The following is a 24130-nucleotide window of genomic DNA, read 5'->3' as shown; positions in this document are numbered from 1 at the left end:
TATGGTTATATATATATATATATATCTCTCCCTCCCTAGGGGTGGTGTATGGTTATATATATATATATATCTCTCTCCCTCCCTAGGGGTGGTGTATGGTTATATATATATATATATATATATATATATATATATATATATATATATATATATATATATATATATATCTCCCTCCCTAGGGGTGGTGTATGGTTATATATATATATCTCTCTCCCTCCCTAGGGGTGGTGTATGGTTATATATATATATATATATCTCTCTCCCTCCCTAGGGGTGGTGTATGGTTATATATATATATATATATATCTCCCTCCCTAGGGGTGGTGTATGGTTATATATATATATCTCTCCCTCCCTAGGGGTGGTGTATGGTTATATATATATATATATATATATATATATATATATATATATATATATATATATATATATATATATCTCTCTCTCCCTCCCTAGGGGTGGTGTATGGTTATATATATATATATATATATATCTCTCCCTCCCTAGGGGTGGTGTATGGTTATATATATATATATATATCTCTCCCTCCCTAGGGGTGGTGTATGGTTATATATATATATATATATATATATCCCTCCCTAGGGGTGGTGTATGGTTATATATATATCTCTCTCCCTCCCTAGGGGTGGTGTATGGTTATATATATATATATATATATATATCTCTCCCTCCCTAGGGGTGGTGTATGGTTATATATATATATATATCTCTCCCTCCCTAGGGGTGGTGTATGGTTATATATATATATATATATCTCTCCCTCCCTAGGGGTGGTGTATGGTTATATATATATATATATATATATATCTCCCTCCCTAGGGGTGGTGTATGGTTATATATATATATATATCTCTCTCCCTCCCTAGGGGTGGTGTATGGTTATATATATATATATATATCTCCCTCCCTAGGGGTGGTGTATGGTTATATATATATCTCTCTCCCTCCCTAGGGGTGGTGTATGGTTATATATATATATATATATCTCTCCCTCCCTAGGGGTGGTGTATGGTTATATATATATATATATCTCTCTCCCTCCCTAGGGGTGGTGTATGGTTATATATATATATATATCTCTCCCTCCCTAGGGGTGGTGTATGGTTATATATATATATACATCTCTCTCCCTCCCTAGGGGTGGTGTATGGTTATATATATATCTCTCCCTCCCTCCCTAGGGGTGGTGTATGGTTATATATATCTGTCTCCCTCCCTAGGGGTGGTGTATGGTTATATATATATATATATCCCTCCCTAGGGGTGGTGTATGGTTATATATATATATATATCTCTCTCCCTCCCTAGGGGTGGTGTATGGTTATATATATATTTATATCTCTCTCCCTCCCTAGGGGTGGTGTATGGTTATATATATATATATATATATATATATATATATATATCCCTCCCTAGGGGTGGTGTATGGTTATATATATATATATATCTCTCTCCCTCCCTAGGGGTGGTGTATGGTTATATATATATATATATATATATATATATATATATCTCTCTCCCTCCCTAGGGGTGGTGTATGGTTATATATATATATATCTCTCTCCCTCCCTAGGGGTGGTGTATGGTTATATATATATATATATATATATATATATATATATATATATATCCCTCCCTAGGGGTGGTGTATGGTTATATATATATATATATATATCTCCCTCCCTAGGGGTGGTGTATGGTTATATATATATATATATATATATATATATATCTCTCTCCCTCCCTAGGGGTGGTGTATGGTTATATATATATATATCTCTCTCCCTCCCTAGGGGTGGTGTATGGTTATATATATATATATATATATATATATCCCTCCCTAGGGGTGGTGTATGGTTATATATATATCTCTCTCCCTCCCTAGGGGTGGTGTATGGTTATATATATATATATATATCTCTCCCTCCCTAGGGGTGGTGTATGGTTATATATATATATATATATCTCTCCCTCCCTAGGGGTGGTGTATGGTTATATATATATATATATATATATCTCCCTCCCTAGGGGTGGTGTATGGTTATATATTTATATATATATCTCCCTCCCTAGGGGTGGTGTATGGTTATATATATATCTCTCTCCCTCCCTAGGGGTGGTGTATGGTTATATATATATATATCTCTCTCCCTCCCTAGGGGTGGTGTATGGTTATATATATATATATATCTCTCTCCCTCCCTAGGGGTGGTGTATGGTTATATATATATATATATATATATATCTGTCTCCCTCCCTAGGGGTGGTGTATGGTTATATATATATATATATCTCTCTCCCTCCCTAGGGGTGGTGTATGGTTATATATATATATATATATATATATATATATATATATATATATATATATATATATATATATATATCCCTCCCTAGGGGTGGTGTATGGTTATATATATATATATATATATATCCCTCCCTAGGGGTGGTGTATGGTTATATATATATATATCCCTCCCTAGGGGTGGTGTATGGTTATATATATATATATCTCTCTCCCTCCCTAGGGGTGGTGTATGGTTATATATATATATATATCTGTCTCCCTCCCTAGGGGTGGTGTATGGTTATATATATATATATATATATATATATATATATATATATATATATATATATATATCCCTCCCTAGGGGTGGTGTATGGTTATATATATATATATATATATCCCTCCCTAGGGGTGGTGTATGGTTATATATATATATATATATATCTCCCTCCCTAGGGGTGGTGTATGGTTATATATATATATATATCTGTCTCCCTCCCTAGGGGTGGTGTATGGTTATATATATATATATATATATCCCTCCCTAGGGGTGGTGTATGGTTATATATATATATATATATATCCCTCCCTAGGGGTGGTGTATGGTTATATATATATATATCTCTCTCCCTCCCTAGGGGTGGTGTATGGTTATATATATATATATCTCTCTCCCTCCCTAGGGGTGGTGTATGGTTATATATATATATATATATATATATCTCCCTCCCTAGGGGTGGTGTATGGTTATATATATATATATCTCTCTCCCTCCCTAGGGGTGGTGTATGGTTATATATATATATATCTCTCTCCCTCCCTAGGGGTGGTGTATGGTTATATATATATCTCTCCCTCCCTAGGGGTGGTGTATGGTTATATATATATCTCTCTCCCTCCCTAGGGGTGTTGTATGGTTATATATATATATATATATATCTCTCTCCCTCCCTAGGGGTGGTGTATGGTTATATATATATATATATATATATATATATCTCCCTCCCTAGGGGTGGTGTATGGTTATATATATATATATATCTCTCTCCCTCCCTAGGGGTGGTGTATGGTTATAAGGGCTTGCTGCTGCTCCTGGGGATTTTTCTGGCTTATGAGACCAAGTCTATATCAACAGAGAAGATCAACGACCACCGTGCTGTGGGCATGGCCATCTACAACGTCTCAGTAAGTCTTTCTGTGTCTGTGTGTGTCTTTGGCCAGTGTCTATATCAACAGAGAAGATCAACGACCACCGTGCTCTCTTGTATCTCTCTCTCTCTCTCTCTCTCTCGCTCTCTCGCTCTTTCGCTCTCTCGCTCTCTCTCTCTCTCTCTCTCTCTCTCTCCATGACTCTCTCTCTCTCTCCCCCCACCCTTTGTTTAATGATGTGACAATGCCTGGCTCTCTGTCCTTGGTGGTCCCCTTTGGCTCTGCTCACCTCCAGCCCTACCGCTCACCCCTAATGAGGAGCTGGAGCTGGCTAGTGGGGATTTCAGCATGGGAGCTGTTCCTAAATGACAGCACAGCCATGACGCTGTATGCATGGAGACAGTATCTGCCATCTGAAAGTGGCCTAGAAAACTGTGTGTGTGTGTGCGTGTGCGTGTGTGTGTGTGTGTGCACCCTATGTGCTGTGTGTGTTATGATGTACAGTATCTGTTAACAGAAAACAGAGGAGAGGCAGCAGAGAGGATGGGCGGTAGAAGGTAGTAACTAGGGCCTCTTCCCTTCCTCATCAGGGGGAATAAAGTCACACGTCAGGTCTTCTGTGTTTTGTGTGTGTGTCTGTCTAACCCTCTATCCCTCTACTGTAACACTTGAGAGAGAGAGAGAGAGAGAGGGGGGAGAGAGAGAGACAGACATAGAGAGACAGACAGACAGAGAGAGAGAGAGGGAGGGAGAGAGAGAGACAGACAGACAGAGAGAGAGAGACAGAGAGAGAGAGAGAGAGAGGGCGAGAGGGCGAGAGAGAGCAAGAGAGAGAGATTCATGTCTCTGGAGGGTATAATCATCTGGCCCGTACTGTGTGAATCCCTCTCGACAGACATTCTCCTCCTCCAGTGATCTTCAAATAACTCATATTTATCTCTCTATTAATACAACCGTTTCTGTCCTAAAACAAAAAATAAATGCAAATAAATACAAAATAAATACTACTAACATGTGTGCCAATTTTGGAAGACTTAAGTGTTGTCTTTCACTGTTTGGTATTGAGTCTAGACATAGAAAACCACTGTCCCTCCTGCCAGTTCAGAACTGCACCACGACGGTGACACAGCATTTTCATCAAGACTGTTGTCCCCTCTGTGGCGGATTTCCTGTTTTCCAATTTCCATCGTTGTATTTTAATTCATCTCCGAGGATTACCCATTATGTATTGAACCCAATTTAAGCTCAAGCTGACTGAGAGAAATGCAAATTGGCGCTGGAGAGAAAATGGAGAAGAGAATCCTGTTCTCCTCTCTTACCCCCCTCTCTCTCTCTCTCTCTCTCTCTCTCCCCTCTCCCTCTCTCTCTCTCTCTCTCTCTCTCTCTCTCTCTCCCCCCCTCTCCCTCTCTCTCGCTCGCTCTCGCTCTCTCTCTCGCTCTCTCTCTCTCGCTCTCTCTCTGGCCTTGTGATGAATGGTGTCCCGGTGATCCCCCTTCTATGTACAAACTAATGAGACTGATTCCTACCACCACCACCATCTGCTGAAGTGGCCAGGCACTCACATCTATTTATCGTAGACCCTACATGAATGGGAGCAAAGAGAGGTGCCCACCTGCTCATTTCTGGAACTAAATGAAGACGATAAAATTAATTAAAGATGAATCAAAGAGGAGCAGTCAGGGCTAATCAGCTCCTCTCTCCCCCCTAAAAAATAACAAGCGGAGGGGAAAAATAGGAAATGAGACCAAGGAGGAATCAAGGTGAAATTAATTGGAACAATTCTGGAAGAATCTAAATTTGCTTCCCAAATGGCATCCTATTCCCAATGTATTGTGCTCTACTTTTTACCAGGCCTCTATGTGGAATAGGGTGCACTGTGGATTGTATTTGTACCCTGAGATTGTCGTCCTTTCCTTCTGTGACCTGTCCGCTGTGATTAATGACTCGACAGAGAAAATAATCGCATCAGTTTGACGGCAGGGTTAGTTTTTCCATTTGCCAGTCTGGATGAGATTTTGCAGGTTTTGGAGGAGAGATGACTGTTGGTCAATACATATCGATTACTATCCCCCTCTCTGTCCTGTCTCTCTTCCCTCATTTTTCACACTCCCATGTTTCATTCCCTTCTCTCTCTCTCTCTCTCTCTCTCTAACTCTCTCCCTCTCACTCCATCTATCTCTCTCCTCCTACCCCCTCCTCTGTGTCTCTCCCCTCTATCTCTCCCCCATCCTCCCTACAGGTGTTGTGTATGATCACGGCTCCTGTCACCATGATCTTGTCGTCGCAGCAGGACGCCTCGTTTGCCTTCGCCTCCCTGGCCATCGTCTTCTCCGTCTACATCACCCTGGTGGTGCTCTTTGTCCCCAAGGTAGAATGACAGTCTGTCTCTGTGGTACAGTAACAGCTTCAGTCAGTAACTACAGTCTGTCTGTTACAGTACCTGTGTTAACATATTGTGTACCAGTGAGCACCAGCTCAATTCAAGCACTGTGTATGCATTTCTATGGTTCTCTGTAGATGGTTCAGTACAGATTGTTTATCTCCATGGTGATACTGTAGATGTTTCAGTACAGATTGTTTATCTCCATGGTGATACTGTAGATGTTTCAGTACAGATTGTTTATCTCTATGGTGATACTCTGTAGATGTTTCAGTACAGATTGTTTATCTCCATGGTGATACTGTAGATGTTTCAGTACAGATTGTTTATCTCTATGGTGATACTCTGTAGATGTTTCAGTACAGATTGTTTGTCTCCATGGTGATACTGTAGATGGTTCAGTACAGATTGTTTATCTCCATGGTGATACTGTAGATGTTTCAGTACAGATTGTTTGTCTCCATGGTGATACTGTAGATGGTTCAGTACAGATTGTTTGTCTCCATGGTGAGACTGTAGATGTTTCAGTACAGATTGTTTATCTCCATGGTGATACTGTAGATGCGTCGTTTGATCACCCGAGGGGAGTGGCAGTCAGACACCCAGGAGACCGTGAAGACACAGGGCTCATCCACCAACAACAACGATGAGGAGAAGTCCAGACAGCTGGAGAGAGAGAATAAGGAACTTCAGAAGATCATTCAGGAGGTACAGGATCAGTTATGTTATACAGTAGGTATACAGAAGGCATAGGATCAGTTATGTTATACAGTAGGTATAGGATCAGTTATGGTATACAGTAGGGTTAGGATAAGTTATGTTATACAGTAGGTATAGGATCAGTTATTATATACAGTAGGTATAGGATCAGTTATGGTATACAGTAGGTATAGGATCAGTTATGTTATACAGTAGGTATAGGATCAGTTATGGTATACAGTAGGTATAGGATCAGTTATGTTATACAGTAGGCATAGGATCAGTTATGGTATACAGTAGGTATAGGATCAGTTATGGTATACAGTAGGTATAGGATCAGTTATGGTATACAGTAGGTATAGGATCAGTTATGGTATACAGTAGGCGCAGGATCAGTTATGTTATACAGTAGGTATAGGATCAGTTATGTTATACAGTAGGTATAGGATCAGTTATGTTATACAGTAGGTTTAGGATCAGTTATGGTATACAGTAGGTATAGGATCAGTTATGGTATACAGTAGGTATAGGATCAGTTATGTTATACAGTAGGTATAGGATCAGTTATGTTATAAAGTAGGTATAGGATCAGTTATGGTATACAGTAGGTATAGGATCAGTTATGGTATACAGTAGGCATAGGATCAGTTATGGTATACAGTAGGTATAGGATCAGTTATGGTATACAGTAGGTATAGGATCAGTTATGGTATACAGTAGGTATAGGATCAGTTATGGTATACAGTAGGCGCAGGATCAGTTATGTTATACAGTAGGTTTAGGATCAGTTATGGTATACAGTAGGTATAGGATCAGTTATGGTATACAGTAGGTATAGGATCAGTTATGTTATACAGTAGGTATAGGATCAGTTATGTTATAAAGTAGGTATAGGATCAGTTAGAGTATACAGTAGGTATAGGATCAGTTAGGGTATACAGTAGGTATAGGATCAGTTATGATATACAGTAGGCACAGGATCAGTTATGGTATACAGTATGCATAGGATCAGTTATGGTATACAGTAGGTATAGGATCAGTTATGTTATACAGTAGGCATAGGATCAGTTGTGGTATACAGTAGGTATAGGATCAGTTATGTTATACAGTAGGTATAGGATCAGTTAGGGTATACAGTAGGTATAGGATCAGTTATGTTATACAGTAGGTATAGGATCAGTTATGTTATACAGTAGGTAAAGAGTCTTTCTTTGCGATATATCCGTTCTTTCTTTAGGTCTGTGTTTTACTCTAGTTTTGGCCAGGAGTTTTTCCTGGCCACATGATGTACCAGGGCTCTCAGGGGGAAGCCCAGGGCCTAGTTTTAGGTGATGAGTAGAGACCAGAGCTTTGCCTAGTCAGATCATATGGTCAGAACAACTCCTTGCCCTAGTTAAAGGATAGCAGGTTATAATTTATTGAGTCGACTCATGTACTGGAGCCATCTCTGCATGGTGGTCACTAGCTGGCATACCCTATTTTAACCCTAACCTTAACCACATTGCTAAACCTAATGCCTTACCGTAACCTTAAATGAAGATATAAAAACTCATTTTTTATTCTAATTCGTTTTTACGATACAGACAATTTGACTTTGCAGCTGGCCCCTTGAGTTCTGCCTCCAGTACAACACTCATGATAATAAACATCAACCTGATTAAAGATAGGTCACCATTAACTTTGAATATTACACACTCTCTACTCTTCTCTCTCTTCTCTATCTTCTCTCTCACACACTCTTCTCTCTCTCTCTCTCTCTCTCTCTCTCTCTCTCTCTCTCTCTCTCTCTCTCTCTCTCTCTCTCTCTCACTCTCTCTCTCTTCTCACTCTCTCTCTCTCTCTCTCTCTGTCTCTCTCTCCCCTCTATCTCTCTCTCTCTCTCTCTCTCTCTCTCTCTCTCCTCCACCCTCTCTCTCTCTCTCTCTCTCTCTTTCTCTCAATCACAGAAAGAAGAGAGGGTGTCAGAGCTGCGAAACCAGCTGGTGGAGCGACAAGCCCTCCGCTCCCGAAGACGACCCTCCACAGTCAACCTGAACCACAGCACGCCCCTTCTCCCTGTCCCCTCGAATGACCCCAAATCCCTCATTCCCCCACCGGGGTACCCCAACCCCACCTCAGACAACCACTCCCTCCCTCCATCATTCTCCAACTCCTCCAACCTCTATCAGCCCGATGGGAAGATCAGTAGAAACAACTGCCACACCAGCCGGTTACAGCTCCTCTACAAGTGATCTATAGGAGAAGAGGAAGAGTGTTTGAAAGGGGGTATACGTTAGTGAATGAAGAATGAATGCCAAGTAATCAGGTGAGGGGGTAAGAGACGGGGTAGAGGAAGGCAGAGAGGCAGTAACTAAGTGAGGTAGTGATCAGAGGGTTAGTGATAGGCAGGGTGGTGATCAGAGGGTTAGTGATAGGCAGGGTAGTGATCAGAGGGTTAGTGATAGGTACGGTAGTGATCAGAGGGTTAGTGATAGGCAGGGCAGTGATCAGAGGGTTAGTGATAGGCAGGGTAGTGATCAGAGGGTTAGTGATAGGCAGGGTAGTGATCAGAGGGTTAGTGATAGATAAGGTAGTGATCAGAGGGTTAGTGATAGGCAGGGCAGTGATCAGAGGGTTAGTGATAGGCAGGGTAGTGATCAGAGGGTTAGTGATAGGTACGGTAGTGATCAGAGGGTTAGGGTTAGTGATAGGTAGAGGGGGCAACAGGAGTCAAACGGTGATCAAATTTATTAAATGAGAAAGATCAGAGAGGCCGTACCTGAAGACAACTTAAAGAGAGGGGGATAGCTTCTGAAGAGACCAATTGAAATTGAGCTCTCTCTCTCTCTCTTCTCTCTCTTCTCTCACTTTCTCTCGTTCTCTCACTCTCTCTCGCGCTCTCACTCTCTCTGGCTCTCTCACTCTCATTCTCTCGCACTCTCTCTCTCACATTCTCTTTCACTCTCTCTCGCTCTCTCACTCTCTCTCTTGCTCTCTCGCTCTCTCACTCTCTCTCGCTCTCACTCTCTCTGGCTCTATCACGCTCTCCGTCCTTCTGTCTCTCCCTCCCCCTGGTGTCCAATAAATGCAATCATTCCATATTTATTTGTTGAGAAATAAGAACAACCCACGGTCTATAATTTCAAATACAGTAAACAGTTGTGTGTCTTCTAAACCTTAGAGCCTGATGCATAAATCAGCCACAAGGGGATTTGGTGTGTATATATTTAAGGTGTCTAGAGAGGAATAGAAGAGAGGTGCTAATGTTATGGGTGGCAGGGTAGCCTAGTGGTTAGAGCGTTGGACTAGTAACTGGAAGGTTGCAAGTTCGAAACCCCCGAGCTGACAAGGTACAAATCTGTCATTCTGCCCCTGAACAAGGCTGTTAACCCACTGTTCCTCGGCCGTCATTGAAAATAAGAATTTGTTCTTAACTGACTTGCCTAGTTAAATAAAGGTAAAATTTAAAAAATGTATTATATACCAATAATATGTGTATACTGCAGCAGTGCCTTGTACATTACAGGAGAATCTGTAAGACACGCTTGTGATTGTACAGAGACATCAGGACCTGTTTGTCAAAAAACATTTACCAGATCAACTTCAACGTAAATTTCCAAACTATTTTTCCATCCCATGCAATGTCTTTATGTTTTAGAGGATCCTATTTCTCTTTTCAAGACACTGCTTTAGAGTTGGGATGTATTCCAGCTGCAAGATCATCTGTTTGTGTGTGGGCTGCAGGCTTTTCGTCCTTCACTAGAAAGTGTTTAAATTGTCCTGATTGCAGCAAATGAAGCGTTGCCTGACTGGGTAATTCATAAAGCTGAGCCTGAGCAACACTGAAACAGTTTGTTGTAATATTCGACCACAGCTGTTGTCGGAAGAGATTTCACAGATGATGAGACAGACAGAGGTGTCCAAAACGACAAGCCCCAGATAGGGAATGTAAACTGGAGAAAACAGGTTTTAACTGGAAAATTCCCAGGTTTCCAGCAATCCTGGTTGGAAAATTCCCGGAATCAGGAAGGAATAAACTGGAAATTTAGAATCCTACAACTGGAATTTTTGGAAAACCTGGGAATTTGGGGAAAATTACCATTGTTTTGCAACCCTATAACCAAAACATAATATGATTAATGTGTTATATAATACAACTAACAGTCAAGTACAATTCATTCTATTTGAGCCCTTCTGAACATTTGGCATTAGTTGGGCTCCAATGTTTAGAGCTTGGAGGAGGTAGTACTTTTTAAGATTGTGTCAAAAAATAATCATTTGTTTATTGTTTTACCTTTTATTTAACTAGGGAAGTCAGAACAAATTCTTATTTACAATGACGACCTACACCGGCCAAACCCGGACGACGCTGGGCCAATTGTGCGTCACTCTATGGGACTCCCAATCACAGCCGGTTGTGATTACCGCCTGGATTCGAACCAGGGTGTCTGCAGTGACCTCAAGCATCACTCGGGAGCCCATATGTTATGCTGGACAAGCCGTATAAGTGTATACATACATTTATCCAACTTTTTTTTCTTTTTTTCCCCCAGCTCCGGCTATAAGCTTTCAATGTGTCCCAAGTGGCTCCCTATTCCCTATTTAGTGCACTAGGGCCCATTGGGTTCTGGTCAAAAGTAGTGTACTATGTAGGGAATAGGGTGCCATTTGGGACACCGTTTAAATTGATTCACTGATGATCCAGTTACTTCCTCAATGACCCCTGCTCAATGACCCCTGCCCAATGACCCCTGCTCAATGACCCCTGATATGACCCCTGCTCAATGACCCCTGCTTCCTCAATGACCCCTGCTATGACCCCTGCTCAATGACCCCTGCTTCCTCAATGACCCCTGCTCAATGACCCCTGCTATGACCCCTGATCAATGACCCCTGCTTCCTCAATGACCCCTACACTTGCTATGTCTGAACCGTCACTTTAACTGTGCTTTAGCAAATTGCTAACCGCATTGACAACACTTAGGATATTCTTCCTAGCTGTTCATTTTTGTTCACCGTAAACCCAGTATTACGTGAAACGTAGTTCCTGACATGTACTAAACTCCTCAAACAATATCAACGGTCAAATCTCCAAACCCTGTCATCAGCAGTTCTCTGTTTTGTTTTCTTGTTTTTTTGCTGGTTCTGCTATATGGTTTCATCTTTTTTCTTGTAAAACAATGTCAAAGAGGAAGGAATTTTTAGCGCTGTAGTTTTTAGAGACAGACAGAAAGTAACACTTCCCCTAAATATTTTAGTCCAACGTGATGCCACTAGCACAAAGTGAGACCATACCCTGTATGTGTTTTCGGGTACCTTTCTCAGTGCCTGGGTGGGTGACTGGGTGACTGGGTGGGTGGGTGACTGGGTGACTGGGTGGGTGACTGGGTGACTGGGTGGGTGGGTGGGTGACTGGGCGGGTGACTGGGTGGGTGGGTGACTGGGTGACTGGGTGGGTGACTGGGTGACTGGGTGGGTGGGTGACTGGGTGGGTGGGTGACTGGGTGGGTGGGTGACTGGGTGACTGGGTGGGTGACTGGGTGACTGGGTGGGTGGGTGACTGGGTGACTGGGTGGGTGGGTGACTGGGCGGGTGACTGGGTGGGTGGGTGACTGGGTGACTGGGTGGGTGACTGGGTGACTGGGTGGGTGGGTGACTGGGTGACTGGGTGGGTGGGTGACTGGGTGGGTGACTGGGTGACTGGGTGGGTGACTGGGTGACTGGGTGGGTGGGTGACTGGGTGACTGGGTGGGTGGGTGACTGGGTGGGTGACTGACTGACTGACTGACTGGGTGGGTGACTGAGTAGGCGGGTGAATGGGTGGGTGGGTGAGTGGGTGACTGGGTGGGTGGGTGACTGAGTGGGCGGGTGAATGGGTGACTGGGTGGGTGGGTGACTGGGTGGGTCTATAGGGTAGTAATGCACTACTTTAGACCAGGGTAGTAGTGCACTACTTTAGACCAAGGTCCCTAGGGTGGACTTGATTATCAGCTTTGTGATGATGAGGAAAAGCAATGTTAATTTAGACAGGCATACGGCGTACAGCGCATCTCCCTCTCTGGACCAGTACGACGCAGCACCTGCTCAGTTCTAGTAACAGCACCTCTGCTCAGTTCTAGTAAAGGCACCTGCTCAGTTCTAGTAACGGCACCTGCTCAGTTCTAGTAACAGCACTTGCTCAGTTCTAGTAACAGCACCTCTGCTCAGTTCTAGTAACAGCACCTCTTGACAGTTCTAGTAACGGCACCTGCTCAGTTCTAGTAACGGCACCTGCTCAGTTCTAGTAACAGCACCTGCTCAGTTCTAGTAACAGCACCTCTGCTCAGTTCTAGTAACAGCACCTCTTGACAGTTCTAGTAACGGCACCTGCTCAATTCTAGTAACAGCACCTCTACCCTCGTGTTCATTCACTAGACCCTAGTGTGGTACAGTATCCAGCTTGTTAAATGACTGTGATATGAGTTGTCTTGTTGTGAAGCACTTATGAATCTCTGCGTAGTACTTATGAAGCTGTTTATGTACGCGTTATAACGAGAACATTGTACAACCCAGTCCTCATGCCCGTCTGTACATATGGTCGTCAGTATTCTGTATGTAAATGTATAATATATATAATGTATAGCGAGCTCTGTGTAGTCGGGAATACTGTAATGATACCAGTGATGTTTATACAAAACGAGGATATGGACAATATTGACATTGTGTAAAATGATTATTATGATAAATGTATTATCTTGCTCATACATACGTAGTATACATATGGTATTTGAATTATATATATATATATACATATATACATATATATATACATATGGTATTTGAATTATATAGATATACACATATATATACATATATACATATATATATACATATGGTATTTGAATTATATAGATATACACATATATATACATATATACATATATATATATACATATATATACATATATATATACATATGGTATTTGAATTATATAGATATACACATATATATATACATATATACATATATATATATACATATATATACATATGGTATTTGAATTATATATATATATATACACACGACTGGTTAACATTTGAGATGTGAAATGCAAAAGGAGTGATTATATGAAAAATAAAGTATGCTTTTATTTGCATAATATATGATGTTGGATAATAATAATAAATATAACATTATACATAATGTTATGTATTATAACATAATATATTCACATTGTGTTGTATGCGATGTTGGACATGTTGTGGTCTTTTTTGGTCGGAGTGTCAATCCAATAACGGAGATTGTGTTTATTAAGTCCTAATAGTTCATTGCCTGCAGACTGATAGATAAATAGGTCCAGATGTACCACTTTGAGGAATATACAGAGCATCAACGACTACAGATTAAAGGACAGATCATGAATCACAAAGGACGTATGCTACCTTCACACACACACACGCACGCACACACACGCACACGCGCACACACACACACACACACGCACGCACACACACACACATACACACACACCACACACCAAACACACACACACCACACATGCACACACACACCACACATGCACACACACACCACACACACACACACACACACACACACACCACACACACACACACACACACACACACACACACACACACACACACACACACGCACGCACGCACGCACGCACGCACGCACACACGCACACGCGCACACACACACACACACACACCAAACACACACACACCACACATGCACACACACACACCAAACACACACACACATTAACACACCACACACACACACACACACACACCACACACACATTAACACACCACACACACACGCACACGCACACACATACACACACATACACCAAACACACACACACACCCACACACACACACACACACACATCAATAATATCACCACTAGATGACGTCTTGTCTTCTTACCTGTTGTACTTCTTCCACTCCTCTTGTCTTTCACTCCTTCCTTCTTTCTTATGAAGATTGTCCCTGAGTCAGCCTCTGCCTGGATTCCACAAGGCCTCTGCCTTGATTCCCCAGGGCCTCTGCCTGGATTCCACAAGGCCTCTGCCTGGATTTCGCAAGGCCTCTGCCTAGATTCCCCAGGGCCTCTGCCTAGATTCCCCAGGGCCTCTGCCTGGATTCCCCAGGGCCTCTGCCTCCCAAATGGAATATATACAGTATATATACTTATGGTATAATACTAATGGTAATATATACATGGAAGCAGGGCTATAAAGTGACTGGTAGCAGGAATATATACAGTATATATACTTATGGTATAATACTAATGGTAATATATACAGTATATATACAGTGCCTTGCGAAAGTATTCAGCCCCCTTGAACTTTGCGACCTTTTGCCACATTTCAGGCTTCAAACATAAAGATATAAAACTGTATTTTTTTGTGAAGAATCAACAACAAGTGGGACACAATCATGAAGTGGAACGACATTTATTGGATATTTCAAACTTTTTTAACAAATCAAAAAATGAAAAATTGGGCGTGCAAAATTATTCAGCCCCCTTAAGTTAATACTTTGTAGCGCCACCTTTTGCTGCGATTACAGCTGGAAGTCGCTTGGGGTATGTCTCTATCAGTTTTGCACATCGAGAGACTGACATTTTTTCCCATTCCTCCTTGCAAAACAGCTCGAGCTCAGTGAGGTTGGATGGAGAGCATTTGTGAACAGCAGTTTTCAGTTCTTTCCACAGATTCTCGATTGGATTCAGGTCTGGACTTTGACTTGGCCATTCTAACACCTGGATATGTTTATTTTTGAACCATTCCATTGTAGATTTTGCTTTATGTTTTGGATCATTGTCTTGTTGGAAGACAAATCTCCGTCCCAGTCTCAGGTCTTTTGCAGACTCCATCAGGTTTTCTTCCAGAATGGTCCTGTATTTGGCTCCATCCATCTTCCCATCAATTTTAACCATCCTCCCTGTCCCTGCTGAAGAAAAGCAGGCCCAAACCATGATGCTGCCACCACCATGTTTGACAGTGGGGATGGTGTGTTCAGCTGTGTTGCTTTTACGCCAAACATAACATTTTACATTGTTGCCAAAAAGTTCAATTTTGGTTTCATCTGACCAGAGCACCTTCTTCCACATGTTTGGTGTGTCTCCCAGGTGGCTTGTGGCAAACTTTAAACAACACTTTTTATGGATATCTTTAAGAAATGGCTTTCTTCTTGCCACTCTTCCATAAAGGCCAGATTTGTGCAATATACAACTGATTGTTGTCCTATGGACAGTCTCCCACCTCAGCTGTAGATCTCTGCAGTTCATCCAGAGTGATCATGGGCCTCTTGGCTGCATCTCTGATCAGTCTTCTCCTTGTATGAGCTGAAAGTTTAGAGGGACGGCCAGGTCTTGGTAGATTTGCAGTGGTCTGATACTCCTTCCATTTCAATATTATCGCTTGCACAGTGCTCCTTGGGATGTTTAAAGCTTGGAAAATCTTTTTGTATCCAAATCCGGCTTTAAACTTCTTCACAACAGTATCTCGGACCTGCCTGGTGTGTTCCTTGTTCTTCATGATGCTCTCTGCGCTTTTAACGGACCTCTGAGACTATCACAGTGCAGGTGCATTTATACGGAGACTTGATTACACACAAGTGGATTGTATTTATCATCATTAGTCATTTAGGTCAACATTGGATCATTCAGAGATCCTCACTGAACTTCTGGAGAGAGTTTGCTGCACTGAAAGTAAAGGGGCTGAATAATTTTGCACGCCCAATTTTTCAGTTTTTGATTTGTTAAAAAAAGTTTGAAATATCCAATAAATGTCTTTCCACTTCATGATTGTGTCCCACTTGTTGTTGATTCTTCACAAAAAAATACAGTTTTATGTCTTTATGTTTGAAGCCTGAAATGTGGCAAAAGGTCGCAAAGTTCAAGGGGGCCGAATACTTTCGCAAGGCACTGTACTTATGGTATAATACTAATGGTAATATATACATGGAAACAGGGATGAAAGTGGTTATGGTGTGTTTGATGTGATGCGTAGGAGCAGGAGATGGTTCGGAGCAGGAGATGGGTCGGATTAGGAGGAGCTGGGTCGGATTAGGAGGAGATGGGTCGGATTAGGAGGAGCTGGGTCGGATTAGGAGGAGATGGGTCGGATTAGGAGGAGCTGGGTCTGAGCAAGAGGAGATGGGTCGGATTAGGAGGAGATGGGTTTGAGCAGGAGGAGATGGGTCGGAGCAGGAGGGAAAGCGTGGGATAATTACCAGCAAAAGAAGCCCAGTAGCCCCACTCTGCTTGTGATGTCGTTGTTGCTAACTCCTACGCTTATCAGTCATGGCTCCGTTTGGAGAGGGAGTTACCCTTGTCACTAACCACATTTGCTGTTGAGGAAGTGACTGCAATGGAAACAACCAGTGAGTTTATTTTAGGCAAGGTGCCCGTTGCAAATGTATGCTAATACAAAGGAGATAAGATCAACAGAAGTGTTAATCATTCCATGAAAGCAGAGAGATAACTATTTTTAGGAAGTTGTGCTGATAGAAATAGCTACTGTGACTCGAACACGATTTACAAGGTTTTTCCCAGTGCTAGAACCAGTTCAGCATCAGTTAAAGACGCTCAGAGTACGGTCACCTGACCAGTTATGAAATTCCTTTTGTTAAAAATCCAATCCAGTAATCCAATACAATGTAGAATCTCAAAATAGTGACTATCGGTAAGTGAAGTCAATATTGCATAAACTGTTAATTGATATAATAATTGATTCACGTACAATAAATGTTTTGTCCTTTTTGTATAATTTTATTGAGATGTTGACTCAACAGCACAAGTTAAATAAATAAATAAATAAATACAATAAAAATTACTCTATAAAATGCAATTAAATAACATAACAATTAGGTATTAGACACTTCAAATAAATTAAATAAATATGGTCAAATCCCATTTAAATAACATTATTATTAGACAACAATACAACTATAATGAACAAATAAATAATAAATAATAATAGCTGTGTTAATAAAAAATAAATAATAAAAAGAGATTGATGATGATTAATTCAGAATCAATTAGAAGCGTATTTTAACTTCTCAATAAGATCTAGCAGCGTATATCAAAATGCTAAAAATACGTGGAATCGTCGTCAGAAATCTTTCGGATAGAAGGATATGGCGCGGTTGGGTTTCGGGTGCTGTGGGTGGCAGTTCAGCAGCAGGTTCTGAGAGTAAACACTAGTTCAAGTACATAGTACTTTAACATTATAGAAATATGTTGCCGTGGTAACACCACGGCAACACATCTGTTGTACAACAAACCCCAAGTATATATAAACTGCTACAGTTTATATAGGTTGGTATAATTCCTCTAGCCTGGTCCCCAGATCTGTTTGTGCTCTTGACTACTCCATGCTGTCGTGCAAGCCAATGTTTGGCATGTCAACGGGTGGCAAGAAGTGGCATGATGGCACAAACAGACAGGTACCCAGGCTATGATTCCTCATCTTTGACAGAAGAGTATAAAAGCATTGGCTTTAACATAAAACAACAATGCCTTAACCTCAGTCAACTTCAATAGATGAAACGCCCTGTGACTCCTATCAGGTAACCTTCCCGTATATTCGTCATGTTATTAGCTTTCCTTCCTCCCCCCCCCCCCCCCCCCCCCCCCTCCCCCCTCCTCCAAAAGTTGAATCTTTCCCTTCACACTGTGGCCTGAATCCCAAATGGTGGCCTATTCCCTGTATATAATTCACCCATAGAGCTCTTGTCAACAAAGTGTAGGGAGTAGGTCGGCATTTACGACGTAGCCTACCCCCCTCTGTCGTCAGCCATTTTTGTCTGTCTTTACAAGGCGAACACGCCGAAGAAGTTCTTCCCAGCGCCACTCTCCAGATGGGGCAGAAGCCTGTTCTCTGTGACTGTCCGGAGCCTGTCTCCCTTCTCCAGGCTGAACACGGCTCCCATGTACACGGCGTTATACCATTTTCCTTCACTCGCAGCCTCGCCGTTGGAAGACTTCTTACACACGGTGCGTACAGAGTTGAGCAGCGGCTGGTACTGCTTGTTGTCTTCGGTGCCGTAGCTTGGGGACCAGCGCGTGACCGTGTTACTCAGGTGAACCATGTCCTGGTTGTTAGGGTGCTTGGGGTCGGCCTTGCAGCTGACGTGGAAAGAGACCTGGCTGTAGATAAAGTAGAGGCCCATCTGGGGAATAACAATTTCGTTGTTGTTGAGTTTAAGACCCCCCTGTGAGAATCCCTGGCCCTCGTCATCTGTCCACTCCACTGAGGACTTGTAATCACCATAGGTGTTGTATTCACCTAAAAGGGGAAGGGAGGAGAGAGAGAGAGAGAGGTCGGACATGAATATAATTCACTGTAGATATTGACTCATGGAGCACTACGACACACCTTCCATTGAGGCAAGTTGTAAATGAGCAGTTTCAAAAAGAGATGAAGGTTATGTCTTGACTTATATCGTATGTCAAACAGACTTGATTCATTCACAGCATCTTATCCCATTTCAAAGTCAAGGGTCAAGTGTGAATTGATTTGCATATACTACATTTACATAGTGTTTTTCCAGACTATTCAACATGCAGAGAAGTTCTTTCCAGTTCTACAGTGCTGTTGAAATGACGAACGCTTTTGTGCTGAATGCATTGTGTCTCAAATGGCACTCGATCCCTGTTACATATGAGCCCTGGTCAAAACTAGTGCACTATAATAGGGAATAGGGTATTATTTAGGGGGTACAGACAGGCATCGAATGCATTCCTGGATAGTGTGCTCTTACCTTCTAAATGAATGGCAGCCTTTATGTTTCCAGAGAGTTGTCTCAGGGTATGCTGAATTTCTGAGGAGGGAAGGAAGGAGATGGAGAATTACAAACGGGGACATCTTCACAAGCAGGGAATCTTCTCAAACCAACTACATGTGTGAGAGGTTTTTAAGAGCTTGCAAGAATGTATCTCAAATTGCACCCTATTCCCTATATAGTGCACTACTTTTGACCAGGGCCGATAGGAGGGGGGGGCGATAGGGCTCTGGTCATATGTAGTGCACTAAAATACAAATAGGATGCTATTTAGAATGCACGCTTTGTCAAGGGAGTAGCAGCATATGCATGTATATGCATGTAAATATATATATATATATATATATATATATATATATATATATATATATATATATATATATATATATATATATACACATATAAATATATATATTACAGTAGAACCTGACAGAAAAAAGGGATATGAACTCACCATCAGCTTTCTCGATGTGATCTTGTTTCTGAGGAAACGCGAAACAGAGATAAAAGAAAGAGTTAGTCCTGCGATCAGGTTTCGTATCGATGCTCAACAGGAGATATGAAATATACCGAGCTAATGCAGAGACATACAGAGGTTTACAGAGGATACAAATAAATGCAAAAGTTATGCCTAGATACATAGTGATATAGCTGTATAGTGAATAAATACATATAAATAATTGCAAGGTAAAAATACATGTAAAATGAAAGTACATTTTTATTTGATCAAATTGCTGATGAAATACTCTTGATATTAGCACATCAAATGAGTTCAGATCCAGATCGATTTCACTAGACATTGTGCCGTTAATAATAATTTATAATAAATGATAAATGATGATAAAAGATAAGATATAATGGGATGTAAGTTCTTACCTTGGTAAAGAAGAGTGCAGCTGAGACACACAGCGCCATGGCCAGCAGGGCACCACACAGCCTCCAACGTTGTGTGGACTTCTCCCGCACCAGGGTCACGGTCGGTGACACAGGGCCATTCTCCAAGTCCACCGTCACTCTGCTGCAATCACCTTCCATCGTTTTACTAGAACTTTCTGCGGATCCCGGAGTAGAGACTTCCTTTACCTACTTAACCCAAGGCAGTATTCGAAGAGAGTTCAAGTACCAGTTCAGCTCTTTTGCGGTCTAGAAGTTTATAAAAATGTAGTGCTAAACTCCAGCAGTCTTATTAGAGGTTGTTTTGAAGGTAGTGATGCTCCTGCTGTGTTTGATGGACTGATACTCTGAGCGCTGCTGTTATATACACATGTAGCTTCTGGGAAACTCCAGTGATGTCAGTCAGAGTGGAGGCAAGCAGAGGAACAGAGAGTTGAGGGGAGGAGGCATGGGGACTGGTGTAATGGCTGGGGGAACCTGTGGCGTTTTTCACACTTGAAAAAAAAAAGTTTCACACCCACACGCAGGAAGAGTAGCTATTGCATGCAAGAGCTACTGGGGATCCTAATAAACAAAACTAAAAACTCTGCATGCACACACAGCTATCTTCCACTAACTCTCTCTCACACATATATCTCAAGTGACACCAAAGCGTATCTCTCAAACTTCATTTTTTACTCTGTTCCATATTGGGTTTTACTTTATGGGATTTTCTTGTCTCTCTTTCTTGGCATTTACATTTTCTGCCTTCATCTTTTGCATGTCCATTAGTATCAGCACTGGTGGCTGGTTTTAAGGACAAAGCAGTCTATTGAGCAACAGACAATGTTGTGGTATCATTTTAGTATGTTTTTTTTTATATATATATATATATATATATATATATATATATATATATATATATATATATATATAAAGGATGAAAGTAAATGTGTTTGTGTATGTAAATTATCACTTATGCTGAAGTACACTTGTATGTTAATTTGGACTATACATTCTCACAAGCAAACATACTCGTTTGCCATATGGGCAAAGAAAGATGGCTGCTCTCTGCAATGGTATCATTTTCATTATGTTAATGTTGCATTTTTCACTTAGGAAAGTACTCAGACCTTTTGACTTTTTCCACATTTTGTTAAGTTTCAGTCTTATTCCAAAATGGATTAAATAGTTTTTTTCCCGCCTCAATCTACACACAATATCCCATAATGACAAAACAAATACAGATTTAGAAATTTCGGCAAATGTTTAAAAAAATAAAAAACTGATATCACATTTACATAAGTATTCAGGCCCTTTACACAGTACTTTGTTGAAGCACATTTGGCAGGGATTACAGCCTTGAGTCTTCTTGAGTATGACACTACAAGCTTGGCACACCTGCATTTGGGGAGTTTCTCCCATTCTTCTCTGCAGATCCTCTCAAGCTCTGTCAGACATTTTCAGTTCTCTCCAGAGATGTTCGATCGGGTTCAAGTTCTGGCTCAAAGGACATTCAGAGACGGGTCCCGAAGCCACTCCTGCATTGTCTTGGCTGTGTGCCTAGGGTTGTTGTCCTGTTGGAAAGTGAACCTTCACCCCAGTCTGAGGTCCTGAGTTCTCTGGAGCAGGTTTTCATCAAGGATCTGCTGAGAAACATCCCCAAGGCGTGACGCTGCCACCACCATGCTTCACCGTAGGGATGGTGCCAGGTTTCCTCCAAACGTGACGCTTTGCATTCAGGCCAAAGAGTTCCATCTTGGTTTCATCAAACCAGAGAATATTGTTTCTCATGGTCTGAGTCCTTTAGGTGCCTTTTGGCAAACTCCAAACGGGCTGTCATGTGCCTTTTGGCAAACTCCAAGCGGGCTGTCATGTGCCTTTTGGCAAACTCCAAGCGGGCTGTCATGTGCCTTTTGGCAAACTCCAAGCGGGCTGTCATGTGCCTTTCTGTCACGACTTCCGCCGAAGTCAGTCCCTCTCCTTGTTCGGGCGGAGTTCGGCGGTCGACGTCCCCGGCTTTCTAGCCACCGCCGATCCACTTTTCATTTTCCATTTGTTTTGTCTTTGTCTTATCACACCTGGCTTAATTCAACCAATTACTGGTTTATTATTTAACCCTCTGTTCCCCATGTTGTATTTGTGAGTGATTGTTTATTGTGACGTGGATGTTTGTCGCTGCACTTTTGTTATAGACCGTGTTTTTGGCACTAGTATGTTTTATGTGCTGTCGCTGTTGACCGGTATTACAGTGCGCCTGTTTACTATACTCCGCTCTCCTGCACTTGACTTTGCCTGCCATACACAAGCCTTACACTTTTACTGAGGAGTGGCTTCCATCTGGCCACTCTAACGTAAAAAGTCTGATTGGTAGAGTGCTGCAGAGATGGGCGAATCTTCCAGAAGGACAACCATCTCCACAGAGGATCTCTGGAGCTCTGTCAGAGTGACCATCGGGTTCTTGGTCACCTCCCTGACCGAAGCACTTCTCCCCTGATTGTTCAGTTTGGCTGGGTGGCCAGCTCTAGGAAGAGTCTTGGTGGCTTTCATTTAAGATTGATGGAGGCCACTGTGTTCTTGGGGATCGTCAATGCTGCAGAAATGTTTTGGTACCCTTCCCCAGATCTGTGCCGACACAATCCTGTCTCTGAGCTCTACGGACAATTCCTTCGACCTCATGACTTGTTCTTTTCTTTGAAATGCACTGTCAACTGTGGGACCTTTATATAGACAGGTGTTTACCTTTCTAAATCATGTCCAATTCAATTTACAACAGGTGGACTCCACCTAGATGCATCTCAAGGATGATCAATGGAAACAGGATGCACCTGAGCTGAATACTTATGTAGTATTTCAGTTTTTTTTATTTGTAAACATTTTGAAAAACCTGTTTTTGCTTTGTCATTATGGGGTATTGTGTGTAGATTAATGAGGATTTTATTTTTATTTAATACATTTTAGAATAAGGCTGTAACGTATATCAAATTGTGGGAAAAGTCATGGGGTCTGAATACTCCCTGATTGCACTGTATGTGAAGTTGTCCCTCTCTCTCTCTCTCTGGCCGTTCATGTTTCATGTTTTTTCCACTGAACTGGAAATGAAATTGCACCGTGCATCTGCACTAGATTTGGCCTCTCACTGATCCCGTACTACAACTAATGTAGGCCTACAACACGTTTGACACAATGGTTGTGATATTTCACATATATTTCTGTGAAATAAGAGTTTGTCTGCACACCCCCCCCCCCCCCCCCCCCCCCCCCACACCCCAAACCCGTGTCTCCACTACACTTACGTAGTCATTTCATATTTATTTTATCTTCGTTGTATCACATCTGTTGTGCCGACTGCATTGTACATCAGTTGTGTACAACGTGAAGTGTGGACGGGGCCAACGTCTCGACAACACTCAGCGCTGTACTGTGTGAGTGACAGAGCCCGTTCACCCACAGATTAGCAAAGGTATGGAGGGAGAGAAGGATGTGAAAGAAAGAAAGACGGGGGAAGGTGGTTTTTTTTATTTAAAAAAAAAATTCCTTTTCTCATCAACTGATAATAACGTTGGCAAGGATAGGAGCAGGTGTTATGGCAGTGGGATGTTTCATCTTTATATAACAGCACAGTCTATTCATAATGAAAGTGGATTACATTATCCAACATGTAAAACACCCCTCTTTCAGAGGTTAAGTGTACGGAAAAAGTGATACCTAAAAAAAAAAAAAAACTTTACATTTCAGTGTCTCAGAATAAGATGGCAGGTGAAAACACACAGGAAGTGTTGTAATTAATCTGATGTCTAGAATTTGAGCTAGGTAGCTGTAAGAAATACTCTTAAAACTCAATTGCTATTGATCCTGTAAAAAAAATAAAAAATCTGGTATGTGGATCTCCGTAACAGACGGCTCATGACGAGAGGCAGGCGGGGAGTGTAATTGT

The 24130-nt window shown here is 41.8% G+C and overlaps 2 protein-coding genes across 2 annotated transcripts in view; one reads left to right on the top strand and one right to left on the bottom strand.

The window, feature by feature from the left end:
- Positions 1–9476, top strand: part of LOC110487865 (gamma-aminobutyric acid type B receptor subunit 1) — a 265484-nt gene extending 256008 nt beyond the window's left edge. Inside the window, exons 21-24 of the mRNA XM_036970908.1 lie at positions 3369–3496; positions 5701–5829; positions 6403–6549; positions 8487–9476. Coding sequence (XP_036826803.1) covers positions 3369–3496; positions 5701–5829; positions 6403–6549; positions 8487–8771 — 689 coding nt within the window. The 3' untranslated portion in view covers positions 8772–9476. The remainder of the gene's footprint in view (positions 1–3368; positions 3497–5700; positions 5830–6402; positions 6550–8486) is intronic.
- Positions 9477–18163: 8687 nt separating this feature from the next.
- On the bottom strand, positions 18164–20540 carry tnfa (tumor necrosis factor a (TNF superfamily, member 2)). The gene is made up of 4 exons (XM_036971683.1): positions 20197–20540; positions 19775–19802; positions 19300–19359; positions 18164–18824 (listed from the first exon to the last, which is right to left on the bottom strand). Exons 1-4 carry the CDS (start codon positions 20353–20355, stop codon positions 18349–18351), a joined length of 723 nt encoding a protein of 240 aa, XP_036827578.1. The 5' UTR covers positions 20356–20540; the 3' UTR covers positions 18164–18348.
- Positions 20541–24130: the final 3590 nt, after the last annotated feature.

The sequence above is a fragment of the Oncorhynchus mykiss genome, chromosome 32 (assembly GCF_013265735.2).
Source record: "Oncorhynchus mykiss isolate Arlee chromosome 32, USDA_OmykA_1.1, whole genome shotgun sequence".
Lineage (NCBI taxonomy): Eukaryota > Metazoa > Chordata > Actinopteri > Salmoniformes > Salmonidae > Oncorhynchus > Oncorhynchus mykiss.
Note: the sequence above shows the minus strand (reverse complement) of the source record. Positions and strands in the feature narration are given on the sequence as shown.

Bases quoted from the DNA above. Each gene is read 5' to 3' on its own strand.
- tnfa (XM_036971683.1), bottom strand. From the start codon at position 20,355: ATGGAAGGTGATTGCAGCAGAGTGACGGTGGACTTGGAGAATGGCCCT. The intron at 19,360-19,774 runs GTGAGTTCATAT...TTCCCTCCTCAG, and splicing joins TCACATCGAGAAAGCTGATG to AAATTCAGCATACCCTGAGA. The intron at 18,825-19,299 runs GTAAGAGCACAC...TTCCCCTTTTAG, and splicing joins GGCTGCCATTCATTTAGAAG to GTGAATACAACACCTATGGT.